The sequence below is a fragment of the Clarias gariepinus genome, chromosome 14 (assembly GCF_024256425.1).
Source record: "Clarias gariepinus isolate MV-2021 ecotype Netherlands chromosome 14, CGAR_prim_01v2, whole genome shotgun sequence".
Classification (NCBI taxonomy): domain Eukaryota; kingdom Metazoa; phylum Chordata; class Actinopteri; order Siluriformes; family Clariidae; genus Clarias; species Clarias gariepinus.
Genome location: NC_071113.1, coordinates 2,846,681 through 2,872,163, shown reverse-complemented (window position 1 = coordinate 2,872,163; position 25,483 = coordinate 2,846,681). Strand labels below are relative to the sequence as shown.

The 25,483-nt window shown below is 40.1% G+C and overlaps 1 protein-coding gene across 1 annotated transcript in view; it reads left to right on the top strand.

Annotated features, from left to right (window-relative positions):
* Positions 1 to 22,899, top strand: part of ngfrb (nerve growth factor receptor b) — a 37,568-nt gene extending 14,669 nt beyond the window's left edge. Inside the window, exons 3-6 of the mRNA XM_053510915.1 lie at positions 6,820 to 7,176; positions 18,309 to 18,552; positions 20,949 to 21,109; positions 22,289 to 22,899. Of these exons, the coding sequence (XP_053366890.1) occupies positions 6,820 to 7,176; positions 18,309 to 18,552; positions 20,949 to 21,109; positions 22,289 to 22,590 (1,064 nt within the window). The 3' untranslated portion in view covers positions 22,591 to 22,899. The remainder of the gene's footprint in view (positions 1 to 6,819; positions 7,177 to 18,308; positions 18,553 to 20,948; positions 21,110 to 22,288) is intronic.
* Positions 22,900 to 25,483: the final 2,584 nt, after the last annotated feature.

Below are 25,483 nucleotides of genomic sequence, written 5' to 3'. Positions count from 1 at the left end.
AAAAAGTAGATAAAAGGATAAAGATGAAGTTTTGTCTTAAAACCACTCCAGCGTGTTGAAATTCACTTATACCACTTCAGCGCTGTTATTTCAGCCAAAGTGAAAATATGAACTAATCCCAGTCAAAATATTCACTTTATCTTTTCTAATTAATATCTATTGGTGCAGGTGTTTGTTTACATTGAGACAGTAGCGCATTAGTAGATTATTTTACAGTAGATTATTAAATCCCACACATAACTGTTCATAACATCACTTTTACTCCACATTTAGATTCACTGATGGTGCAGATTAAACTTCAGGTAGAGATCTAAGGACTGCAGAAGATTCAGTAAAATCTCTTCAGACAGTTTTGCGTGATGGTCTGAGAAAATTAGACAGACAGACTGACAGAGACTGGTTTTGGGTCCTTCAATGTATGAAACTTTAAGGTATCATTTGAAGAGCGAGTTCTGATGGTTTATATAAATAATATCTCACCTGCTACCATATAATTAGTATTTAGTATTACTTGTCACAACAAGGTCCTTTACAGAAATCCAGATGTGAATTTTAATCCAAGACAGTGGTGACAGTGGCTTGGAAAATCCTCCCTAAGATGATATGAGGAAGAAACCTGGAGAGGAACCAGACTCAAAATAGATCGGGTCCATTTCCTGGTTAACGTCTGATTATAAACTGTTACAGTAAACAGTAAAGTGTAGACTCAGTACTGAGTTGTGTTTTACAAACACTGGACAGAGGACAAATCCACAATATCCAGGTCAGATTAAACACTCAAGCAAGGCTAATACCTGGGTGCAAATATTTATGGGATCGAAATTGGACCATCCACAACAGGAGAAGGTGAGTCAGAATATGTAGAGAACCGGGATAAATCAGGAGAGCAACAGACATATATATGGTATAATCATTTTTTTTACACTCTCTACATGAATGGAGTGAAATGTGAGTCTTCCACTCAGATTCCTATTTCACTCAGGAGGCTGATATGATAAAGGTGTTTAAATAACTTCAGGATGTGAGCTCTAATCCTCATTTCCTTTTCCCTGCTCATAACCAGCTTATTAGGAGACATCTAAAAATCCAAATGGCTGAAATTAGGAGACATGATAGCAGCATGAAGTTGGGGAGTGCAGACAGTGGCTTGATCGAGAGATAAACACATAGCTTTAGCAATACACACACACACACACACACACACGTACACACACACAGACCTTGTGAGTATGGAAAACAAGCACAGCCTTTAGCAAATTTCTAACATGAATACACATTCAGATATATCAGAGATATATACAGATTGTATACCCTTGCTCTTTCTCTCACACATGGACACACACACACATACACGCACACACACACACACACATACACACACACAAGAGTAAATCATAGCTCGCCACATTAGTTTGCCTTTTATGGCCACACAGAAGTCATTAACGGAATGTTACATCTGCTCCTCTGTAAAGTATCCAACCATGATACTGACACACACACACACACACACACACACACACACACACACTCATGGTGCAGTCTCTTTGAAATAATGCACCGATATGCATTATTGATGACGCACATTATGGCCGCAAGAGAGGAGGAGACAAGGAGGGGAGCAAGAAGAAAAAAAGATGGAATGAAAACAAGAGAGGGGGTGAAAAGAGAGGAAAAGGCTGAGTGGGTGCTTTCCTTTACTTTAGCCATCATCAGAAAATCCATTAGTGACCATAGTGCATGACACACCAGGGATTCCAGAGAGGTAATAATCAAGTGCTGATGAGCATGTGAGAGCGAGTGGAGAATGTGTTGGTGTGTGTTGAGTGTACAGTAGGTGTGTATGGACGCATTGCTCCCCTGATGTTGACTTTCCCCGTTTTAGCAGCATATGGTGTCCTAGTCTGTATTAATACATTAATATTAATCCCTTATAGTGTAGCGTAAAAAGAAATTTTACTTGTAGTAAAACAGTTTATGAGGAGAACATCTCAGGCTTCTGGTGGCCTTCATCTGGACATATTAGTTTATTATATCACATCAGGATCATTGCAGCAGGATCTAGATATAAGTCAGAACTCGTAGGCCTCAGGATGGGAAGAGGAGCTTGTGGGCGGCAGGAGTGTCTGGATGTGGCAGGAATTCAAGAGCTCAAAATGTAGGGAGTGTTACTGTATCTGGATGGGCAAGAGGCTTGAAAGCTTCATCAAGAATTCTGATGTTGGATCCATATAGGTTGGGAGCTTTTAAGGCCTCAAAATGGCAGCCAAAGGTTATGAGTTACAGGTGGCTTGAGTATCAAAATGGAGCAGGAACATCTGGGACTCGGAATAGAGGGAGTTGCTTATGGATTGCACCAGGAGATTGTATTACGGGAGGGTGGCAGGAGTAAGATCTGAATAGAGTTATATAGTACATGTGTATAGGCTTGGAACAGCCTGCAAGATAGCACTAGTTAGATCCAGATGGAATTAGGAACTTCAGAATGGAGGTTAAAAGAACCTTGAAGAGCAGTTGATTGTTGCCAGGATGATGATAGGATGACAATGAGGATGTGGTAAATCTTAAGTTTTGGCAGAAGAATCTCGTGGGCCAAACAATTACAGGTGTTGGATTTGAAAGGGAGCAGGATTTTAAAAGCCTTAGAATGGGAGCAGAATTTAGCCTTTTGGATGTCCAGTAGAATCAGAGTGGAGGCAAAGGTTCATAAACTTTAGTTTCTGAGTGGCAGGATGAAAACAGGGGGTTATGGATGGGGAAGAAACTTATAGATCTTATAATCCTCAAATAGGTCCAGATGATCCTCAGAGTGGAGAAAAGAGCAACACAGAAGGATAACATTTTTTGAGATTAGTATGAGACTTATGAGGAGGACGTGGTAGGTCTAAGGACATAAACCAGGAGCTTTATCAGGTGTGGGATCTAGATTTACTCAGAAACATGTAGGCTTTGGTTCCTGGGTGACCACTATAGAATCTTGATTGGCCAGAAACCTTATAGTCCTCGACAGTCCTTATATGTGTAATACTTTGGCACCATGGTGGCATAAGTACAAAGAGAACATGGCAGTCCTCAGAACTTGTAGGAAGACAAAAATAGAATGGAGCAAATACATATAGCCCTCATGGTCGTGACAGTGAAAAAAATCATAATAGAAGCAGAAGCTTTTAAGTATTAGAATGTATTGGTGCAAGAGACCCTTGGTGTCCAAGTGGCAGGATTTGGAGATTACAGTCATCAGAATAGATTAATAAGGAAGGTTACATATAAATTACCATTATATTATCATTGCCTGTACCTTTTTAACACAAAGAGGTCAAGATTTAGGCTTTTTTTCATGGTAGAGAGAGAGAGCGATAGAGAGAAGGAGTGTGTTAATCCTGATTATTGTCTGGAAGGGATTTCCGAAGCCTAGGAGCCATGAAAAAAAAAAATCCACTGTGGTCTATTGGTATTGATCAGGGAGCTGCATTTAGCAACCATAGAGACCAAGTGAGATTGCTTAGGTACTACTCTAAACTACTTAGAGCTTTAAATGTCAAAAGCAAACCCACTTTACAAAACATAACAGCCGGCCAATGTACTGTAGATTGGAGGCAACCAAAGTGCTCAGTGCTTCGACTTACTGTAAGAACTCTAGACTTACTGATGCTTTTTAGAATAAAAGTTTCTTATCCATATAGCAGAATTGAAAAAGACTCTTACCATCAACATCAGAATTCAACCATAAAAGTAAAGTGGAAGTGCAAGAGGTATACATAGTGGAATCCACGGTTTGAAAGAAATGTGAGAAGCCCTCCCTAAAAGAGCCAAATATTGAGTGTGGAGTGTGGCCTGGCATTTACAGTAAGCTAACTCCATAAGAGAACATTGCCATCTAGTTTGTGATGCAAAAGGTTAATATAGTACATTGGGTCTAGCTGATGTAAAAAACACATACAAAGAAAACAGCAGAAGAAAAATAATTTGTCTTTGTAGTCTTATGTATTTAACCTATTTAGGGTCAGATTTTTCCTACCAATTTAATAATTTGTCAATTCCCGTACTCTAAATAACTTTGGCAGCTACCAGCCATGAAGGGTGAGGGCTAACATGTGTTCCCTCCAGAACATGTATAGAGCAGACAATTCAAAGATCATTTTAAATGATCCAGGGTGCACTAAACTTTGAAAGAAGCAATGAGTTCAGGGTCCAAACCACTGCTGCATTCTGTTTAAAAATGGAACAGTTTGTGGTTGGCAGAACTTAGAGGAGTGCTGGAGGCGGTCAAGCTTCACCTTTAGTGTAGGTAACAGTGGGAACCAACCATCATATATGGCCATCTGCCACTGTATGCATTATGTTAAGTGCTTTGGGCCCAACATTGCTACGTATTCTGTCAGATGAGCTGGAGCTTGCACGCTCTTTCAACTACAGTATCTTTGCAGTTATTGTAGATCGTCCAGCTTTGTTCTGCACTTTCCAGCACTTGACAAATGCGCGTGAAACCTTTTTGTTATTGCCGACCAACAATGGCAGCACTTACAACCCAATGCACCCAATGCAAATGCTGGCCAGCCCATTCCAAATAGAATCTGAATTTGATTAAATTTTTTTAAGTAAAAAGAAAAAAGTTTCCTTAACTCAAACTGACAGCAATGACAATAACAAATCCAGGGACAACTTTCTGAAAAACACTTTTAGCATGCAAGCTCCAAATCATGCAGTTCCTCAAATGAACACTGGGAAGGCTGGCTCGAAAAGTGATTCAAACTCCACAAACCCCCATGTTAAAATGTCCAGTTTTACAAGAAAAATAAACATGTTTGAAGCCTGGCACAAAAAAGGGTTTTAGTCCCCATAGATTAGGGTAGGGTAGGGTTTGGGTGACGGATGCAAATGCAAAGCATCATTAGCAAATTAATTAACGTTACCCACCTTAGCATTTTAGCTAAGATAGACTAAGTTTTCCATCTAACAACGGTGTGTGAGCTCCATTTGCTCCGACCATTTACCCATTTATGGATTAAATGGGAGTTAACACGGAGCTTCAATATTACTCCGCATTAAACCTATTGGGTGATGTCACAGAGCATTTATCCAGTTCTTATACAGTCTATGTGACAACCCAACAAATCAAGTTTTTCAGCATCATGTAATGAGAGAGAGAACAATAGAAAAGGAAGCAAAGCTTAAGGAAACAGCAGGACAATACCCAGGTCTGTATTTGGGCACCGGCCAGCGTCTGCAGTGGCATCTGAGACAGAAACAGGGTTAGGGCAACAAATAGGAACAAGACTGAAACACTAGATGCAGGAATAGGTGCTCTAATGGGAGAAGGGATACTGCAGACAAATAACACAGCTTTTGGTGTTTAGATAATGGAAATGATCAACATTGCATAGTTGATACGTCTTTGCAATGAATTTAAAAGATTGATGAAAACATGTCCTGCTTAAAAATACTGTATACATCAAAACAAAGTAGTGGAATCTCTGATGAGGTCACATAAAAGCACTGCAACAGCATTATATCTAAACAAGTAGAAATATCTTGAATACAGCCAAATACATCTACGTTTATATGTACTATTAATATGTTAACTTATAAGATTGCGATAAACCAAATATAAGATTATTAAGCTTATTTCTAATCAAATTGTACAAAAAAGTTTAAGCTAAATTTCTTTTTTAATTTGCAGATCATTGTGCTAGTTTTAGAAATGTATATATTTCTTGAAAGAAGCAACATTTTCTTCCAATAGAATAAGAAATTTCCTTAAAATTTTAATAACAGCGGCTTAGTGGTTAGCACTGTCGCCTTGCACCCCCAGAGTCTGGGTTCGATTCCTGCCTGTCTGTATGTGTGGAGTTTTTTTTTTTTTTTGTATTTGGTGTGTTCCCTCCCTCAGTCCAAAGACATGCAGATTAGGCTAGTTGGCATTCCCAAATTCCGTAGTGTGAATGCACGTGCGACTATTGACCTACAACGGTTGTAAAAATGGAAATAAATACAGCGGTCACCACTGGCCCCCATGGTGGATGGAGAACATCCATAACACGTCAGATTTTAAAGATAAAGTATTTACAGAAGCAATCCTAAGTTTAGGTGAATCTTTCTCATGTTCTCTTCAAGGATGTTTTTCCCACATTACACCTGAGCATGATGAAGCACTTACTGATTGAAGATGAATGAATAAAAAGTCATAATTAGTCATTCGTAATCAATGTTTTTTTCATCATCTTTAAATGTTTAAATGTATTTTTTTCCCAGAAGATATGGTTGCTTGCAATCTTTCTGGACCTTTCTGACCCTAATCACAATGTCTAACCTGTCTCAAATTTGCAAAACTATTTCTATTTCTGACTTAGAATATTGGACTAGTGGTTCATTTCGGGGAAGGTCAGAGGCTGGAAGCGGGTCAGATGAGACCCTAAACACAATGCTGAGCTTCCTTATTTTTCTGATTTCACGCTCTCATCACAGGGTTTGCTTTTAAAACAGTTTTTATTAAAAGCTTTTGAAAACATCATATGATCATGTGAAGTGAATGTGCTGAATAAACCTGAATGGATCTTTTGTGTTTAATTTAGATCAGCTCTGCAAAAATTTATACGACGCAGCTACTAAACTTATTTTTTATAACAGACTTTATTAATGAACAAACTAATCAATTGATCTGTCTGTTTACTTATTGCTGGTTTTTAATATCACATGTGATGATAATGATATTTTTTCCCTAATACCAGTTTAACTAATAATATTATAAAAAATTACATCATAGAACATGATAATGAGCTGGGGCCTAGCTTTAGAAGTCTTACATTGTTTCCTTCCTTTCAGGTGAGACGTTCTCAGAGAACTTCAGCCACACTGAGCAATGCATGAAGTGCACAGACTGCACCGGGCTGTTACGCATGGAGACGCCATGCACCGACGCCAATGATGCCACCTGCGTGTGTGACTACGGCTACTTTATGTCACAACTTTCTGGGCGGTGCGAGTTGTGCACGGCGTGTCCAGTGGGCAGCGGCGTATTGAGGCGCTGCTCTGCCCTCGAGGACACCTCATGTGAGACCTGCACAGAAGATACATACTCAGACCAGGAGAGTGAGCTCAACCTGTGCCTGCCGTGCACCATCTGCGAGGACACAGAGGAGCTCCAGCATTGCACATCCTTCAGCGACACCGTGTGCCAAGGTAAGAAAGCGTGGCTGGTTTTCCAAGATAAGAGAATTCCCTTTACCACTTTGAAGAACAGTGTTTTATTTAGCACAGTATTTGCTATTGATCACGTTTTTTTGTTAATGAACCAACAACCTATTACCACAACATTTAACATTTGCAAAATAATGCAGTTCCTATTCTCATTTATTATACAATATAGCAACTATATACAGTATGCAGCGAGAGTGAGCTGTAAACTGAGAGAGGGAGAAAGAGAGAGAGAGAGAGAGAGAGAAAGCTGAGATGCTCCTGAACAGCAAAAGCCAGGTGATAAAACAAAAAAGTGAAACAGGTGAGAACTTGCAGAGGGAAGCAACACTTGATAATCGTAAATCCTAAAAAATCCCATAAACCCTTCAAAACAACGCGTCACTGTTGCCAACCGCCTAGCAACCTGAACACCAAGAGGTCAGGGGTTAACACTGACTGTGACCTTTACCCCTCTTGTTCACTTGTTCCCCATGTGTTCATCTAACCTGAAAACTGTTATTTTTGGTTTTCCATCCACTATGGATTCATGACATCACTTTTCTTCTGCAACTCTCAAACTGGCAGAGTGAACGCTAGAACACTATCAGTCAAGGATTCATACAGCTGAAGTCAGAAGGTTTCATTTACTCATTCTCCATAACGCTCATTCTGTACAAGGTCGTAGAAAGCCTGATTCTCATATCCCAGGAGATGGTGCCAATCCATTGCAGGGCACACACACCGCGGGCAATTTGGAAACACAATTTAGCCTACTCTGCATGTATTTGCACGGTGGTAGGATACTGGAGTACCCGGAGCAAACACACCAAGCACAAAGAGAACATGCAAAGTCTACACACACAGAACTGTGCCATGAATTGAATCCTCAACCCTTGAGGTGCGCAGTCACAGTGGTCACATCTCCATGCCTTAAAGTTTGCATACATCTTATCCAAAAACATTTAAACTCAGTTTTTCACAATTTTTGGAAGTATGATTTGGGTCATTGTTTATTTGGAAGACCCATTTGCAACCAAGCTGATGTCTTGAGATGTTGCTTAAATATATCATAATAACCTTCCCTCCTCATGATGCCATCTATTTTGTGAAGTGCACCTGTTTCTTCTGGAGCAAAGTGCCGCACAGTATGATGCTGCCAACCCTTTGCTTCGAGGTTAGGATGGTGTTCTTTGGCTTGCAAGCTGCCCCCTTTTTCCTCCAGACAACAATGGTCATTATGGCCAGAAAGTGACGATTTGTTTCATCAGATTTCTACAAAAGGGAAGCTCTTGAAAAAAAAGGATGTGCAGCTTCAGACTGTAGATTTGAAGCAGTAGCTTCTTCCTTGCTGGGTGCCTTCCAGATTACAACAATATTGGTCTTGTTTTAGTGTGGTCAGTAGATATTTTTTGTTTCTGTTTCCTTCAGTGTCCTCACAAGGTCCTTTGCTGTTGATCTGGGATTGATTTGTACTTTTAGACATTTAGAAGTAGACGTTCCCTTTCTGAGGGTAATTTAGTAATATTGTTGGTACAGATGATGTGGTACCTTCAGGCACTTGGAAACTGCCTGAACTGATGAACTAGTGACATGTGGAGGTCCACATATTTTTACCTAAAGATTTTTTTTATTTTTTTTTTTATTTAAAAAACCAAGCTGGAACCAAGGTGTTTACAAACATATTTAACTGAATATATGTAAACATTTGACCCCCGGAATCATAACTCAACTCAACTCAACTTTATTTGTATAGCACTTTAACAACAGAAATGCCCCAAAGTGCTTTACATAAATAATAAAATAATAATAAAAAAAAAACAATTAAAAAAGCATCACACACATATCTAATCAAACAGAATATATAAAATCAGAGTTTTAAGATGGGACTTAAACAGCCTCAGTGATGTGGCCTCACGAATAGTCAATTGTGGGTCATTTTACAATTTGGGTGCTGCTACAGAGAACGTCCGATCACCCCTAAGCTTGCATTTGGTTTTAGAAACAGTCAGCAAAAGTTTATCCGAAGATCTGAGAGACCGGGGTGGGGCATAGGGCTGAAGCAGATTCGAGAGCTAGGGTGGGGCACGGCCATGTAAACATTTAAACGTGACCAAATTTTTTTTAAATAAATTCGGTACTGTACCGGAAGCCAATAAAGGGAAGCCAGAACTAGAGAGATATGTTCTCTTTTATGGGTAGATGTTAAGAGTCGAGTTCATAATATAATGAAGTATAAGTGACATTATCTATACGTACATAATTGTTAAATTGTTAATTATTGTCCGGACATAATTGTTAAAAAAATTTCTTGTGTAAAGTAGACATACCCAATCAACCTATAGTTTGTTAACATGAAATCTGTGAAGTGGTTAAAAAGTCAGTGTTAACAATGTCAACTTAAACTTATGTAAACTTCTGACTTAAATTATAGACTAAATCGCTTGAGAGTGTCAGCAAAGTAGCCAAACACAAAAAAAAAACAATATATCGCATAACCTACTAATGACAAGACACTTTTATTTTGCTTAAAGTTTGTGCACTACTGTAACCTTATTTGAATATTAAAATAAGATGAAATAAAATGAAATAAAAACAATTGCATGAGGCAGCTGAATGTCAGTAGTTGCATTTTAAAGCATTTTTTCTTGGCTGCTGAGAAAAAAAAATATTTTCCTTGCTTCGTAAAAATAAACCAATTTTCAAACCAATCAAACAACTCTATTAGCAAAGCTAAATGGCTAGCTAAGGAGCCATCAGCTAAAGTTTTAGCAATTACCAAATGCCTGAAGGTATCACGTTCATCTGTACCAACAATACGAAGGAGACATGCACTTTGGAACAAGTACTAGCAGTTTGGAAAAATGTTCCACCTCTTGTTAAAAAGAGCTAAATATTTCTACCACAGACAGAACAGCAAAGCTCTATCATTCTAAGGTGATTGTCTTCTAGGAATAAAATAGCTTTATAAGCAGCATGGTTAGCTATTTTAGTTTGTTTGTTTCTCAGAGCATGCTAAGTCTGTACGCTAGGCGCTAGGGAGATAAAGGTCATGCTTTCACATGTGCAAATACAGATCGGTTAATGACAGCTCTTCTGTCAAGTAGTAACACGTCCTAATTAGTGACTTTTTCCTTCGCTTGTTTTGTACGTTTTATGTCAGTTTGGCTAACAAGTTCTCTGTGGGCAAGTCGTTTCCTCTACATGTGATGACAAGCCTGTGGCTAACTCATCATCTGTGGGAAACAAAATGTCTAAAAGTTTTATCTCTCTGTTTCAATACTTATGACACCACACGACTTATTTAAGAGTGACACATTGCTCGTTGTGAAGATTATTATGGAGGGGGTTTATCTTAGAGCAGGAGGTGAAAGGTCAGAAGTTGCAAGAGCCTGCTGTAGGCAAGGGGTTAATAAATAGAGTGGATGACTTGCAATTTGTGTTGATTGCTTCTGTAAACACGACATAAAGCGTTCAGCTGATGAAAGCCCGGCAACAAGACAGGTTCTTATCTCCTCACAGCCTGTGGGTTTCAACCTAAACTATGTGTAGAGTGGTTTTCCCCGACCATGATAAAGTCGAAATCAAGCAAAAGAAACAGACGGGAGACAATATTCAGAAATAATTTTTCATCTGAACCGATTGTGCCCCTGGGTCTTGCTGCGATGTGTGTGTGTGTGTGTGTGGTGGGGGATGGGGCCACACAGGAAGCCATTTGGGTTAGCGGAGGAGGCTCCGTGAAAGTGGTGTGTAATCTCATTAATAAACGGATCAGTTTCAGAGCTTCTACCATGTGGGCGTGTGATGAATGACCAAGGGGAAGTGAAGACTCCCAGGAAAGAAGGATCCAATCAATTACACTCGTTTTTAGCCTGACAGGGTATGGTTTAGCTTCATTGCTATATCGCTAAATCTACTTAGTGACATGGATACAATGGCAGAGACAAAAGGTAGAGGTCATGAACAAGGGATCAGACAGTAAGTAAAGGGAAAAAAGACAAACAGGATACATGCCCTTTTTTTCTTTTTCTTTTTTTATCTGCATTTCTCTTCCAGTCATTTGCAATTCTCTCCCACCGTTACCAACCCGGGGAGAATGAACAGGAACACATGTTTTCTTTGAGAACCGTTAAGCCAGCCAAGTGCACTGCCGTGCGAACATGCACACACACACACGCGCGCGCACACACGCCCACACACACACACACACACACACACACACACACACACACACACACACACACACACACAGAGTCTTACACACTTTCTATCAGCCAGGAGTCAGGAGAGATCCTGAATGGTGCAAGTGATTTTCTACATGTCCGTCTTGTCATGAAAGAAACACAGGAATTTATTTCTCCTTACAGAGAATTTCCATTCCGTCCTGTCTGACTAAGAATCTACAGTCGTGGCCAAAAGTTTTGAGAATTACATAAATATTGGAAATTAGAAAAGTTGCTGCTTAAGTTTTTATAATAGCAATTTGCATATACTCCAGAATGTTATGAAGAGTGATGAGATGAATTGCATAGTCCTTCTTTGCCCTGAAAATTAACTTAATCCCCAAAAAAACGTTCCACTGCATTTCATTGCTGTCATTAAAGGACCTGCTGAGATCATTTCAGTAATCGTCTTGTGAATTCTCTTGTGAGAATGTTGACGAGCACAAGGCTGGAGATCATTATGTCAGGCTGATTGGGTTTGAATGGTAAACTTGACATGTTAAAAGGAGGGTGATGCTTGGAATCATTGTTCTTCCATTGTTAACCATGATTACCTGCAAAGAAACGCGTGCAGCCATCATTGCGTTGCATAAAAATGGCTTTACAGGCAAGGATATTGTGGCTACTAAGATTGCACCTAAATCAACAATTTATAGGATCATCAAAAACTTCAAGGAAAGAGGATCAATTCTTGTTAAGAAGGCTTCAGGGCGTCCAAGAAAGTCCAGCAAGTGCCAGGATCGTCTCCTAAAGAGGATTCAGCTGCGGGATCGGAGTGCCACCAGTGCAGAGCTCGCTCAGGAATGGCAGCAGGCAGGTGTGAGCGCATCTGCACGCACAGTGAGACTTTTGGAGGATGGCCTGGTGTTAAGAAGGGCAGCAAAGAAGCCACTTCTCTCCAAAAAAAACATCAGGGACAGATTGATCTTCTGCAGAAAGTATGGTGAATGGACTGCTGAGGACTGGGGCAAAGTCATATTCTCCAATGGAGCCTCTTTCTGATTGTTTGGGGCATCTGGAAAAAGGCTTGTCCGGAGAAGAAAAGGTGAGCGCTACCATCAGTCCTGTGTCATGCCAACAGTAAAGCACCCTAAGATTATTCATGTGTGGGGTTGCTTCTCATCCAAGGGAGTGGGCTCACTCACAATTCTGCCCAAAAACACAGCCATGAATAAAAATAGGTACCAAAACACCCTCCAACAGCAACTTCTTCCAACAATCGAACAACAGTTTGGTTGCATTATCCAGCACGATGGAGCACCGTGCCATAAGGCAAAAATGATAACTAAGTGGCTCGGGGACCAAAACGTTGAAATTTTGGGTCCATGGCCTGGAAACTCCCCAGATCTTAATCCCAGAACTTGTGGTCAATTCTCAAGAGGCGGGTGGACAAACAAAAACCCACTAATTCTGACAAATCCCAAGTAGTGATTATAAAAGAATGGGTTGCTATCAGTCAAGATTGGGCCAAGAAGTTGATTGAGAGCCCAGTTGAATTGCAGAGGTCCTGAAAAAGAAGGGCCAACACTGCAAATACTGACTCTTTGCATAAATGTCATGTAATTATCGATAAAAGCCTTTGAAACATATAAAGTGCTTGTAATTATATTTCAGTACATCACAGAAACAACTGAAACAAAGATCTAAAAGCAGTTTAGCAGCAAACTTTGTAAAAACTAATATTTGTGTCATTCTCAAAACTTTTTTCCACGACTGTAGAATTCAATGGTGCTCTGGTATAAATGGAGAGAATCAATGCAAGCATACTACATCCACAAAGAAGCAGGAAGTGGTGCTTGAATGGAAACCCAAGGGAATTTTGTGGGTCTGACCTCGAAAGTTCCTGACTCAGAGGTTCGAAACAAAGCCATTATGGAAGATCGGGTTGATTGAGTGACTGTGCGGCCCTGTCGAATTCCAGTTTCTGTCCGTCATTCGATTATCACCCGGAGTGTGTGTGAGAACACATTGTGCCCCGACCCTCCACAGCAGGGCATTGATAGAGTTATCATGGCTGAGGCTGACCTTTCACCTTAGCCCGATGCCTCGTACAATGTGTGGCTTTTGTGCTTGGAGAGACGCTGCATTAATAGGCTTCTCTATCTCTCATTGCCGTCCTTTCTCTCACCCCTGCATCCCTCCATCACCCTCCAATTCGCTGCGTCTTTCTCGCCACGCTTCCATGCAATAAAGTCTGTCCAGTTCCTATCATGGCGCCTAAAATGTTTAATTTTTTTCTCCCCACCACAAAGGTCCAAGAGGTAAAGCTCAAGCACGTGGCTTATAGCCCTTGGCATTTTTTCGACCTCAAGGACTGAGGCCACCATTACATTTCACCCGAGCAGAATCCCAGTGTCACTCCCTATAAGGAGTGAATGCTTGTGTCTTTTATGGTTTTTTTGTGGGTTAAGCTTGTGTTCTCTTATCTCACCATCTAAACTGCAAGAGTGCTCCGACTTCATTAGCGGCAAAAAAAGATGCCTTTATACTGCATCGCGTCAAGACGTGAGACAACCGATAGAATTAGACATGTGCTGGGAATTCGTTCCAGAATTTCTGCTTCTAGTGATGGCTTTACTGATGTCTTAAAGGACCAAGGTGAAGATCTACAAGCTGTGTTTTGAGAAATCATCACTTAAATTAGGTTCTCGTATTGAATACCAATGTCAGGGGTGCGAGTAACTCGTGGGGATACGGTGGGGATACTATGTTTAAAAAAAACAAAAAACATTTTCTTTATTCAGGGTCCTCTATTAGTTTTTATGGCTGCGACTAATAATCAGTGATATATTTGTGTTAAATTTCATTCTGTAGTTGTGCTGAACAGGATTACCTCTGATTCAGAACAGATGAGAGCTCAGAATAAACACACTTCTTCATCTCGAAGGACAAACATTTGGTTTTGACTGACTTAACCATGACAAGCTGCCTTCAGCTAAATAATTGACATCAGTTCCTATGATTGGATAAACTGAAAGCCAAAATTTGCTATATATGCCATGCTTATTCCTGGATTAAAACCAATTCAACTTTCAATTCAAATGTATAGTTTTATTTGGATGTCTGCCAAAGTACTGTACACTCTCACTGAATTCTGAACCAATCTGAAGAACTTTGGCGCTTCCAACATCCTCGTGAAAAAGTTGAGATTTTTTTTAACGCTTTCATCTTTTTTTGGTATGTGCATATGACCGAAGCTGTACGTCTCAGGAGTAGAAGGAGGAGGAGGAGTAAACATGCGACGAGGCAGATGCACTCTCAAGATGAAAAACGGATAAAAAAGAAGTAAAAGGAGTGAAAGAGCAGATGTGGAGAAGTGAATGCAGTCGATAAGAGAGATAAAGTTTCTTTCCTGCCTTATCAGGTTTCACAGTCTGACCTCTGGGAACGTTTCTGCTCTAGAGAACCCGGCTACACACACACAGAGGCACATTTTCTACCCTGGCCTGGCATGACAAGGCTTGCTCCGATGGTAGCTAAGTAGTAAGTGCTCTAAAAACAAAATAACCCACATTGAGAGGTGGGACGAATCATTTTTTGTGCTTTGTCACACCTTTAAGCTAACGAGGCGTTCACACCTGCACTAACACGCGCTGTATTTGTAAGTGTGTGTATGGAGAGGGAGGGGGGCTTCCTTTTTTGTCGCAGTGACACAGGGTAGTAAACTCTGAGTAATAAACAAGAGTAGATGAATGGTTTTCCTCCCAGACATGCTCCATCTCGACTGGGGTACGCACCTGTACTGATCCTGGTATCGCGAGCTTGTGTTTCAGGGAAGGAGACAGATGTTAGACAGTTTTAGTTAGACGTGTACACAGTTTTGCTAGCAACACCCAAGAACAATGTATAGGGAGCTGAACACAACATTCCATGGCGTCCTCAATTGGTTGGTACAAAGTTCATCTCAGTGTCTGTATCGGCATAAGAGAGTAAAACATGTCTCGTTTTGGAAAAAAAAAGAAACATTATTGTTTCTCCCTAGCTTGTGTAGGATCTAGTTTTATGAATTTGTTCTACTGATATTTTTACTTTTACGACATTTACAGACATACTGATAGTGGGTGGAGCTTCAGACGTTCGCTCCGTGTGGGTTTCCTTCATGTCCTCGTCCTAACCCTTTCTCCCACTTCTACAGAACATGTATGCAGATGGATAAGTGAATCAAAAAGTGGAAATACTGAACAAACAAAAATCATGTTTCAGATCACAAGTTTATTTATTTCCGTACAAGGATGAGTCGAAAATTATCTGCACCACTCTGGCTGCATAATATAATTCCATTTAAAAAAGACAAATATATAAATTTCCTTCCTTTTCAGTACACTTTGTCTATCTGTCAACAATCTTTCGAATTCTCTCATTAAAAATGTTTTAGTGTAGAGCTGCAAGCCACAAGTGCACCACTGTCTTCACTTCTTCATCGGAAGTGAATCTTTACCCTCGTGTGGCCACTTTCAGGGGACCAAACAGGTGAATGTCCGATGGAGTGAAAATCAGGACTATAGTGAGGACGCTTTAACACCTCAGTGTCGACAGTGTGGGCTGAAGAGTGCAGACGTGCATCATCATGCAAGATCTCGACACCCTCACATATCAGTCCTGTGTGTTTAATCTGAAGTCTTCAGCTCTTTAATAAGCATCTTACTGTAACGAGCACTGTTGATTGTTAAACCTTTTTCCTGATGATGTTCCAATACTTCTGACTCTTGAGAATCCCAGAAAACTGTATGCACTGATGAATTTTCTAGCTGATGGTCGACTTTTGAACCTTTTCTTGGTCCGCGATTGACGGTGTTTCCGTCCGGGCTCTGCCGTTTACTCTCAGGCTCGAAGTGATGAAGCCACATCTCATTACCAGTAATGATTCTCTCTATAAGAAACTTTCTCCTTTCTTAGAGTATCCAAATTTATTTATTTTTTTTGCAGATATCCAAATGTTTTCTCTAAAGTGTGCACAAAGTCTTTAATAAATAATGGCACCAATACACCCTCCGAACTCAAAAACACAAATCATTGCATGCTGCTTGTCCTTCGTGCAAATCCCAAATCCCAATCCCATTATATATATATTTTTTTACAAATGAACTGATGTAACACGTTCACACCTGCATAGCAGTGAGCTGGAACTGGTAACCTTGAACGGAAAGCGCTGATAAAATAATATAACTGTATCAATATAACTGGAGTGTGGATAATTTTAGACACACTGTCAAATTTATTTATTTTATTGGCCCTCTGGATAAACAAAGTTGTGTGGAGAACCCTTTCTTTTTTTGGATTCTACAAAGTCCTAAATGTTTTTTGTCCTTATTTTCATGTTAACATCAGCAACTGACAGTTCAGACGTGCCTGATGTACGTGTCGTTGGTCTCCAGTAGGCGTGGCCCGACCCGTGTTTATTCATTAATTAATTTATTTTAGTCGAATACTTGGCTTTATACTCGCTTTGTTCTTGGAATTATGGGTATTATCATCTCCTACGTCTTCTGAATGGCAACGAGCAGCCTTCGGATCAGCGCTTAATGCGTATAATTGCTTGTTTTTTCCACATAAATCAAATCAACATATTCGACCTAGAGCGAAATTGAAATCATTCGAATTTTCTCATGTCATTGAATCCCTGTTAATTGATATTTAAATAACACTCATACACCAAACCAATAAAGCGTAACCCAATAGACCGTAACCTAATCTCTTAAAAAACCTCTCTGAAATGGCAGAGTCCATCTGCTTCCATTTAGAGTGTAATTACTGTATCTAATGAGGAAACATCCATGCACACACACACACACACACACACACACACACCGCAATTCTCTCTCTATTTTGTCTGTCTTCTTTCACCAAAAAAACCAACAACTGGGAAGTCTGATAACAATGAAGTGGTAAAAACATGAAGTGCGGAAGAAGAAGAACTGAGAAAGGGTACCGGGAGGGGAGCGGGGGGAGTGAGACGGGAGTCTGGTCTTTATTGATGGAGTCCGCCTGAGCAGTGCATAAAAGAGATGCGAAGATAAAGAGAGAAAGAGAGAGAGAGAAAGAGAGAGAGAGAGAGAGATAGAAGATGAGATATATGGAGAGAGAGTGCAACCAAAAGACTGAGAGTGTTTTGTACACCACAAAGAGGATCTCTGTCCATGCTGGTGTCTGGTGTCCTGGCTCTGGGGAGTAAGGGTGTGTGTGTGTGTGTGTGTCTGTCTGTGTGTGTATTGATATGGTGTATATATGGCACTGGGAAACGGGAACAGGGAGTTCAGAAAAAAAAAACACAGTATACAAAATAAAACCCTAATTTAAAGCTCATATCATTTGATTTGGTTTTCTGTAGATATGTGTTTATTTACAACTTAAGGAAGGAGTCTCCAATGCAAGCTCTTTGTAATAAAACTGTAGCTGTAAGTTTTTGCTCCATGATCTTATTGCCATACTTTCCTCCCATAAACAATACCTTCTCCTTCCCCCTCCATCATTGTGTGGTGTCCCCCCCCCTCCCCCCCCCCCTTGCATCTGTGCTCAGAATATCAGATGATCCTCAATATGTGCGTCCATCTGTCCCTGCAGCAGAACATCCTGTAGCTCCAGGCCCAATATAGCACGTGCCTGCTTTAGTGTGCATTAGCCTTGACTCGGAGCGAGAGTGTGTTTATTACGGCTTCCGATCGAATCATGTCTAATCTCATCCGCCTGTCCATCTCTCACTCGCTCCAACTTTTCACAGCAGACAGAATAAAAGCAGCCGTGGCAGTAATGTTGTTTGCTTCTTGCTTTGTTTTTCCTCCATGTTGCCCGAGGTCTGATGTCTCTCGCCGAATTCAATAACATTTTCTCCTAACATTAAAGACAAGGATGAAGCTAAAACCTGTTTACAGATTGGAACATGCTATCATGGTAACATTGTTTTTCTCCTCCTCCCAGTGGACTTAAGTATTGTGAATACTTCAAGCACGCCACTGCCCACTCTGGAGGACAGTGAGCCTCCATTTGATGTCAACTTTCCACTGGAAGGGCCACCAGAACCTACAGAGATCCCTGAGAGTAGAGACCCCACCGTTGGGCCAGAACCCACGAAGCTGGGCCTGGGTGACAATCTCATTCCCCTGTATGCCTCCATCGTACCGGCTGTGCTGCTTGGCCTCGTCGCCTTCATCGTCATCAAAAGGTGAGCAGAAACACTTGTCCCCCGCCCCCCCGGTCATGTTTAACTGCGCCCCTACCTCATCATGGTTCAATTCGATTTAATTTTTTTTGTATGGTGCTTTTAACAATGTCCCTTGCCTCAAAGCAGCTTAACAGAACTATTACAAATACACATTAAATTCACATTTCACCCCCCCTTCTTTCACACCCAATCACATTTCACCTCCTCCTCCTCTACACCCAATCACATGTCACCTCACCCTTTCCCACACCTGATCACATTTCACCTCCTCCACTACATCCAATCACATGTCACCTCCCCCTCCCACATCCAATCACATTTCACCTCCCCCTCCCACATCAATCACATTTCACCTCCCCCTTCCACATCCAATCACATTTCACCTCCCCCCTCTCACATCCAATCACATTTCACCTCCCCCTCTCACATCCAATCACATTTCACCTCCCCCTCTCACATCCAATCACATTTCACCTCACCCTTCTCCACGCTCAATCACATTTTACTTCCCCTCCCCCACACCCACTAACATTTCACCCCAAGATTTCACTCCCTCACACCCAATCACATGTCACCTCACCCTCTCCCACACCTGATCACATTTCACCTCCCCCACATCTACTAGCATTTTACCCTCTATAGTTTACAATTCACCCTCCCCACACCCAATGACATTTCACCTTCCCCTTCCACAGTCAGATTTCGTTCCCCCACACCCACAACTGGTCACACTTCACTGCCACCTCCTCCACACCCAATCACAATTCACTTCCCCTTTGAAGGTGTAGAAATAGCACCAATCAGCGAGAACATTAAAACACCCGGACTAAGATGGTGTAGATCATGTGCATCTAAAACAGCTGTGTCTTGTTTAAGCATGGAGTACTGAGGCGCGTGACCCTTTATGGATCACACTTGTTCGTCCAGCACATCCCACAAAGGCTTAATCGGATAGAGATCTGGGGGAATTAGAATCGAAACGAACAGATAAAAAGAGAGAGAGAAACAAGCACACACAGCATTTATTAGTTTTTATACTATGACTCTCAACCACACCACCACACAGGACTAATAACGTCTTTTTAAACTCCCAACATAAATATATTTATAAATATATACACTTGCACTATATATTTATATTTAAATTTCTGGACCATTGCACAAGACACTTTAATAAGTCACTTTTTATGCATATTTGCACAACCATTGTCACTTTCAAAGTTTAAAAATTTCTCTCTCTCTCTCTCTATATATATATATATTTTTTTTTTTTCTTCTATATTTCTATATTTTGTAATAATTTTATTATGCCCTTATTTGTACAGTTTATTTTACTAGTTAAATTTATTTTCTTTCGTATTTTTTTGTATTCCTATTTATTTCTTACGTATAAGTTTTTATTTTTTAAGGTCACTGGCGGTCGTATAAGCATTTCACTGCATATCGTACAGTGTATGACTGTGTATGTGACAAATAAAATGAAAATTTGAATTTGATTTGAGTTTGTTATCAGTGTGTTTAGGAATCCCAGCTGCCATTTTAGTCCTTATCCTTCAGCCACTGCATTAACATTAAATTAGCATTTTCTCCTTTTTTTTCTTCTTGGAACTGCTAACAGCTTGTCGAGTGGATGTAAAGGAAATGGGATTTGTGTCCAGTTAAGAGCGTGTCTAAGTGTTGGATTGCGTATTGAGGACACGTGAAATATTTAAGCAACTCGAGGCCTTTGACCTGCTTTAAAAGAGCAGGAAATCTGGTGTCTAATACATTAGTGTATATTGATCTGCTAAGGCAGGCCAAGGGATGTAAAGTAACCAGTGCCTGTTATTTAAATAAAAATCCTGGACATATTTTCCCTGACAGTTTCTGACCATCTCTCACCAAATCCCCAAAATAAAGTAGGTTAGGGTCAAACAAATTGTGGTGTCTTGCACATAAGCTACACTGTAATGACTATAGCAGAACAGACAGGATTATTGTGTTTAGCTTCTAGTTTCTATTTATTAGAAGGCAGTCAGATTTTCTTACTGCACCCTTTTTAAATGAATACGGCATGAAGCATCAGCCGAGCTGTTGGACTGTGGGTTGGATACAATTGTCCGATGTCGAGAAAGCAGGAAGTTTTCCTGCCCACGAAATGTTAAACAGACAAGGGAGAAAATGAGCAAAAGTTTCATTATGTCTTATTCATATTATTTCATCTCAGGGATTCAGAGTTTAACATCGTTAATGTTTGTTGACAGCGTGGTGGTGTGTTGGTGACCAGGGTGGAGGAGCGCTCCCCTCTCCTAGGATCATGTGTTCAATTTTAGAAGTAGATTTTAGAAACATTTGTCTGTGTGTGTGTGTGTGTGTGTGTGTGTGTGTGTGTGTGTGCACTGCGTGTTGCATTTCAGGTGGAAGAGCTGCAAACACAACAAGCAAGAGGGTAGTAATCGATCCGGCACAGAGAACCCGAGCCAGACGCCGTCTCCCGAGGGAGAAAAACTACACAGCGACAGTGGCATTTCTGTAGATAGCCAGAGTTTACAGGAGGGACAAGGCCTGTCTCACACAGGTACACACACAAACACACACATACTGTACACACACGTTTTTAGGTATGTATGTAGCTACAGGGCCATTTAAATAACATCCAGGTTTGGGGAAAAGAGAAAAACTCTGCCATGCTCTTGAACCTGCACACGTATCTGTTATACCATGAGGCCAAAAGTTTATAACAATTGAGTTGTTGTTTGGGGTTTCTTTAAAGGTTTTATAAAGATTCATTGAATAGTTTTTGTCAGCTTTAACTTTAAACTCTAGTTTTTTGATAACGGCATGCAACGGTTGCTTATAGACCTGTAAACAAATAAAGACACCCTAAAATGCCGGAATGGCAAACTTTAAAAGTGTATTTATCATGGACAGTGGCAGCTGGTGCAATTTTTATTTATTTATTTATTTATTTTTGGGGGGGGGGGGGGGGGGGGCAAATAAAATAAAAATTAAACTTTTGTTAATCGCCTGTAAATAGCCATTTACTGTAACAAGTGATCAAGCATCATTACTAGTCATATAAAATAAAAGCATGACTCACATCGCATCCGGTCAGCCAGCTCCGCTTGCCATAAGAAGTGCTGGAAAAGCACAGAGTGTGAGCTCGGTCGTGATCACTTGACTGCTGCTTAATTAAAAGATCATGTGGATCTGGTCCAAGCTCTTTTTTTCTCTCTTTGTCCAATCGCCTTGCAAAGGGTTATTTTAGCAAAGAAATTACAAAATTTCTTCTCATATTTATCTGCCTTCCACATCAATCACTATTACTACTAACAATCTGCTGACCGTTAATAAGACTCGTTAAGAATGGTCCAATCACATGAGCCCAAATGTTTAAAAACAATATTGATTCGCTAAGAACAAAAGTGGGAGGGATTCAGGGCGCACAGTGCTGCACCCCAAGTATGATTTGAAAAAATACAATTAGAGCTCAGCTTAAAATCACATGCTTTTCAAATATTTTTTAACAATATTGTGACTAAATGACTTTATTTCATTATTAAAATAAATATTTATTATGTTAAATAATTACATGTTAAAGTAACATTCTTCTTTAACACATGCCTAACTTTAAGGGGGCGGCGCCCCAGCGCCCCTTATTGACCGGCCGCAACTGATCATGGAGCTAAAAAGTTTATAATTTTACTTAAGATCCTCCATTAGCCATGAATAATGTATATAAAAATCTCTCTCTCAGTGGTGAAGATCGACGGAGGCCTGAGTTTGCCGCTGCATGCTCGTGAGGAACTGGAGAAGCTCTTGGAGGATGAGGGACCTCTGGAAAATGACTGGTCCAGCCTTGCTGGCTTGCTCGGCTACGAAGAAGAGCGCATCGCCTCTTTCGGCCAGGAGGAGAGGCCGGTCCGAGCGCTGCTTAGTGACTGGGCGAGCCACGACTCCGCCAGTGTTGATGCGCTTTGTGCGGCACTTAAAAAGATCAATCGGGAAGATCTCGCTCAGAGCATCATGCCCAAGTCCACGGCAACCTCCGTCGTGTGAGGAAACCACATTCCTGTTCGTCAAGCCATAGCATCTGCTTAATCATCACAATCACACGCTTCACTAATGTATTACATGGTCTAGTTATGTGCATTTCAAACAGCAACTCTACCTAGCTTGTGCTGTTCCAACATGCATCGTTAGCAACAAAAAGCCTCTGCGTTCACACAGCAGCAGTTTACTCAGTTTAATTACTTCTCAGGTTACAGTGATCAAGTGAAGGGAATAAGGATGCTTCATTACTCAGCAGGAAATATTTCCTGTTTTACTGTGCATTTATTCTTGGCACACAAATATTAACCTTAGCAAATTTTCTAGTTTTCACATTTATTTTATAATTAGCATTTTTACTTGAAATTGTCTGATTGTAATTATTACATTAATCACAGTGAATCTGGTTTAATTGAACTCTTTTGCTTCCGCCTCATTATTCAGCAGGTTATAAAATAGCACTTGATGCAGCTCATTCTATTATTTCTTAATTTTTTTTTTTAAAGCATGTAAAGAATAAATTGAAAAAGCAGGCATACAAGTAGAGCTAACTTTAGACTAATTCCCCCTTTTCTTTTTTTGTTGAGAAAAGCAAGACCTCTGGATAAGATACGTCTCTTTCTGTGTGGGAAAAAAATCAAGAAGCTTTTCTTTTGGCCAATATTTTTACTTAGTGTGAAATTACACTATTAGTTTCTCACTACCCACACTTCCCTCTGAACACGGCTCACAGTAATACGTTCCCAGTCAGAGATCTGAACTCCTGATGCTGAAACATTCAGGTGATGACAGGCTGTAAAAAAAAACAAAACGAGCTGTGTGAACGCAGGGTGACTTCATGCTTCGTCTCGACTTTTGGAATCCACTCAGATGACGCTGCAGGACATCAGTCCGTCTATCCACTCCAGTCTGCACCGCTAACGCAATTATAATCCTTACAGTGCACATGCTCTCAATAATCAAAGTTTCAATGAAGCTGTTGCTCTGTCTTGGCTTACAGTAAAAAAAAAAAAGAGGTAAATTATGTAAAACATGCCATAAATATGCAATGTTGAACATTATGCAAGTGAATAACTAAAGCCATGCTGCCTGGAGGCTGAGAGACTGCTGGCACCAAAAAACTACTTGAAGGAAGTTTAAAGAAGAAAGTCGAGCTATAGATAAAGAAATTTATGCTAAGGATGTGTGCTAATGCTAACTCTTTTTTTTTTTTTAAGAAACCATTTGTTTTTGTTTTCATGGTAACAGTTTTTGTTTTGACTGATATAGTTGCCATGGTAATTGATAATCTTTTTTTTATGTTGCCAATTTTTTGTTGCTATGTTGGTTGAAATGATAACTTTGTTACCACAGTAACCATGTGGCAATGATAACTTTTTGTTGCTGTGGCAACTTTTATTTATTCTTATTATACCACAATAACCCTGTTGTCATGAAAACATTACTAAAATGTTTTTTCTTTCTCGCTATGGTTGACTCAGTAATTTTAGATTGCTAGAAAATGGTAACTTGTGTTACAGTATGTTGTCATGGTAACTCTTTTTTTAGTTATCATAATAATAATCATGTAATTTTTTGTCTCAATGGTAATTATTTACCATTATAACAACTTTTCGTTGCCATGGTAACTTGGTGCTATGGTAAATCTTTAGCTTTTTGTTGCCATGGTAACTTCTTGTGCCAATGGTATTTTTTCTTTATTTTGTTATGATACAGTTTTGATGAATAGGAGATGTTGCCATGGTAACTCTTTGTGCTGACGGTACTTTTTTAATTACATTTTAGGGTAAATTTGTGTCGTCATGTTTACTTTTTGTTGTCATAATACATTGTAGTTGCCATGGCAACTCCATTTGTCATTAATACCTTTTGAGTTAACATTTTGGTAAAACTTACTTTTAGTGTTACTCTGTTGCCATGGTAAATTAAGTTAACAGTTGCTACCAGGTTTATAAGTCCAACATGTTTGCGGTAATAATTTCTGCTAGCCGGTTTTATCTTTTTTTTTTTTTTTTTTAAATTACTTTGACATTGAAGCGAAGCATGAAAAACTTAAGGAACAGAAAACAAGGTCTGGGTGTCATGGTGGTCCTGGTAAATGCAGGGAAACTGAACAGGAAAGTAAGTTGATCCTGTAGCTACCTGGTCAGGGTCATCACCATGACAAAAGAGCACGGTCATACCATAGTGACCTAGATCAGGAATGACAAAAACATGAGGAAAAAAACAAACGCGCAAGCACACATGCGCACACACACACACACACACAGCAACCTGATGCCCTATTAAACATTCAGGTTAACTAAAATCAAATGGCTTAAACGAAGGCTGTAATAAATGAGAGACACAGGACTCCACATAAATAGCACACGGTGACCGCTGACTTAATATAAACCAGAAACAACGAAGAAACGCAACACACAGCATCACAGCATGCACTTCCCCAGCCATTCAGGCTGACCTGAAATCAGAGGGCTAAAATTAAAGACAGGTCAGGTGTGTGAAGTGAAGTTTGCTTCTTCATTTTTGCATTGGGACTATGATGCGAGTTTTGTCTAACAAAATGGCTGATGTGGCTTCTGATACGCGGTTAAAAAAACAACCATACAAAAGTTTGTAGCATTTCGACAAGAAAAATGATCACCAAACCTGACCACATTTCCAAGCTGTGCCTTTAATTCTTACCGCTCTCGACAAGTTAATGAGAGTGTGTGTTACTAATGAAAGCTACAAAGCTAACCATAAAGAGAAACAGACATCCAGAGGCATGGAATTATCTTCAGGTTCTACACTGGTGACACTTTTAAACCTTTAAACGTCACACTCGTTGTCCACTGTAAGGCTCGGTGTCATCTCTGGCACAGGATTTATTGAGGTAACTGCAAGTTAAAAAGACTTTTAG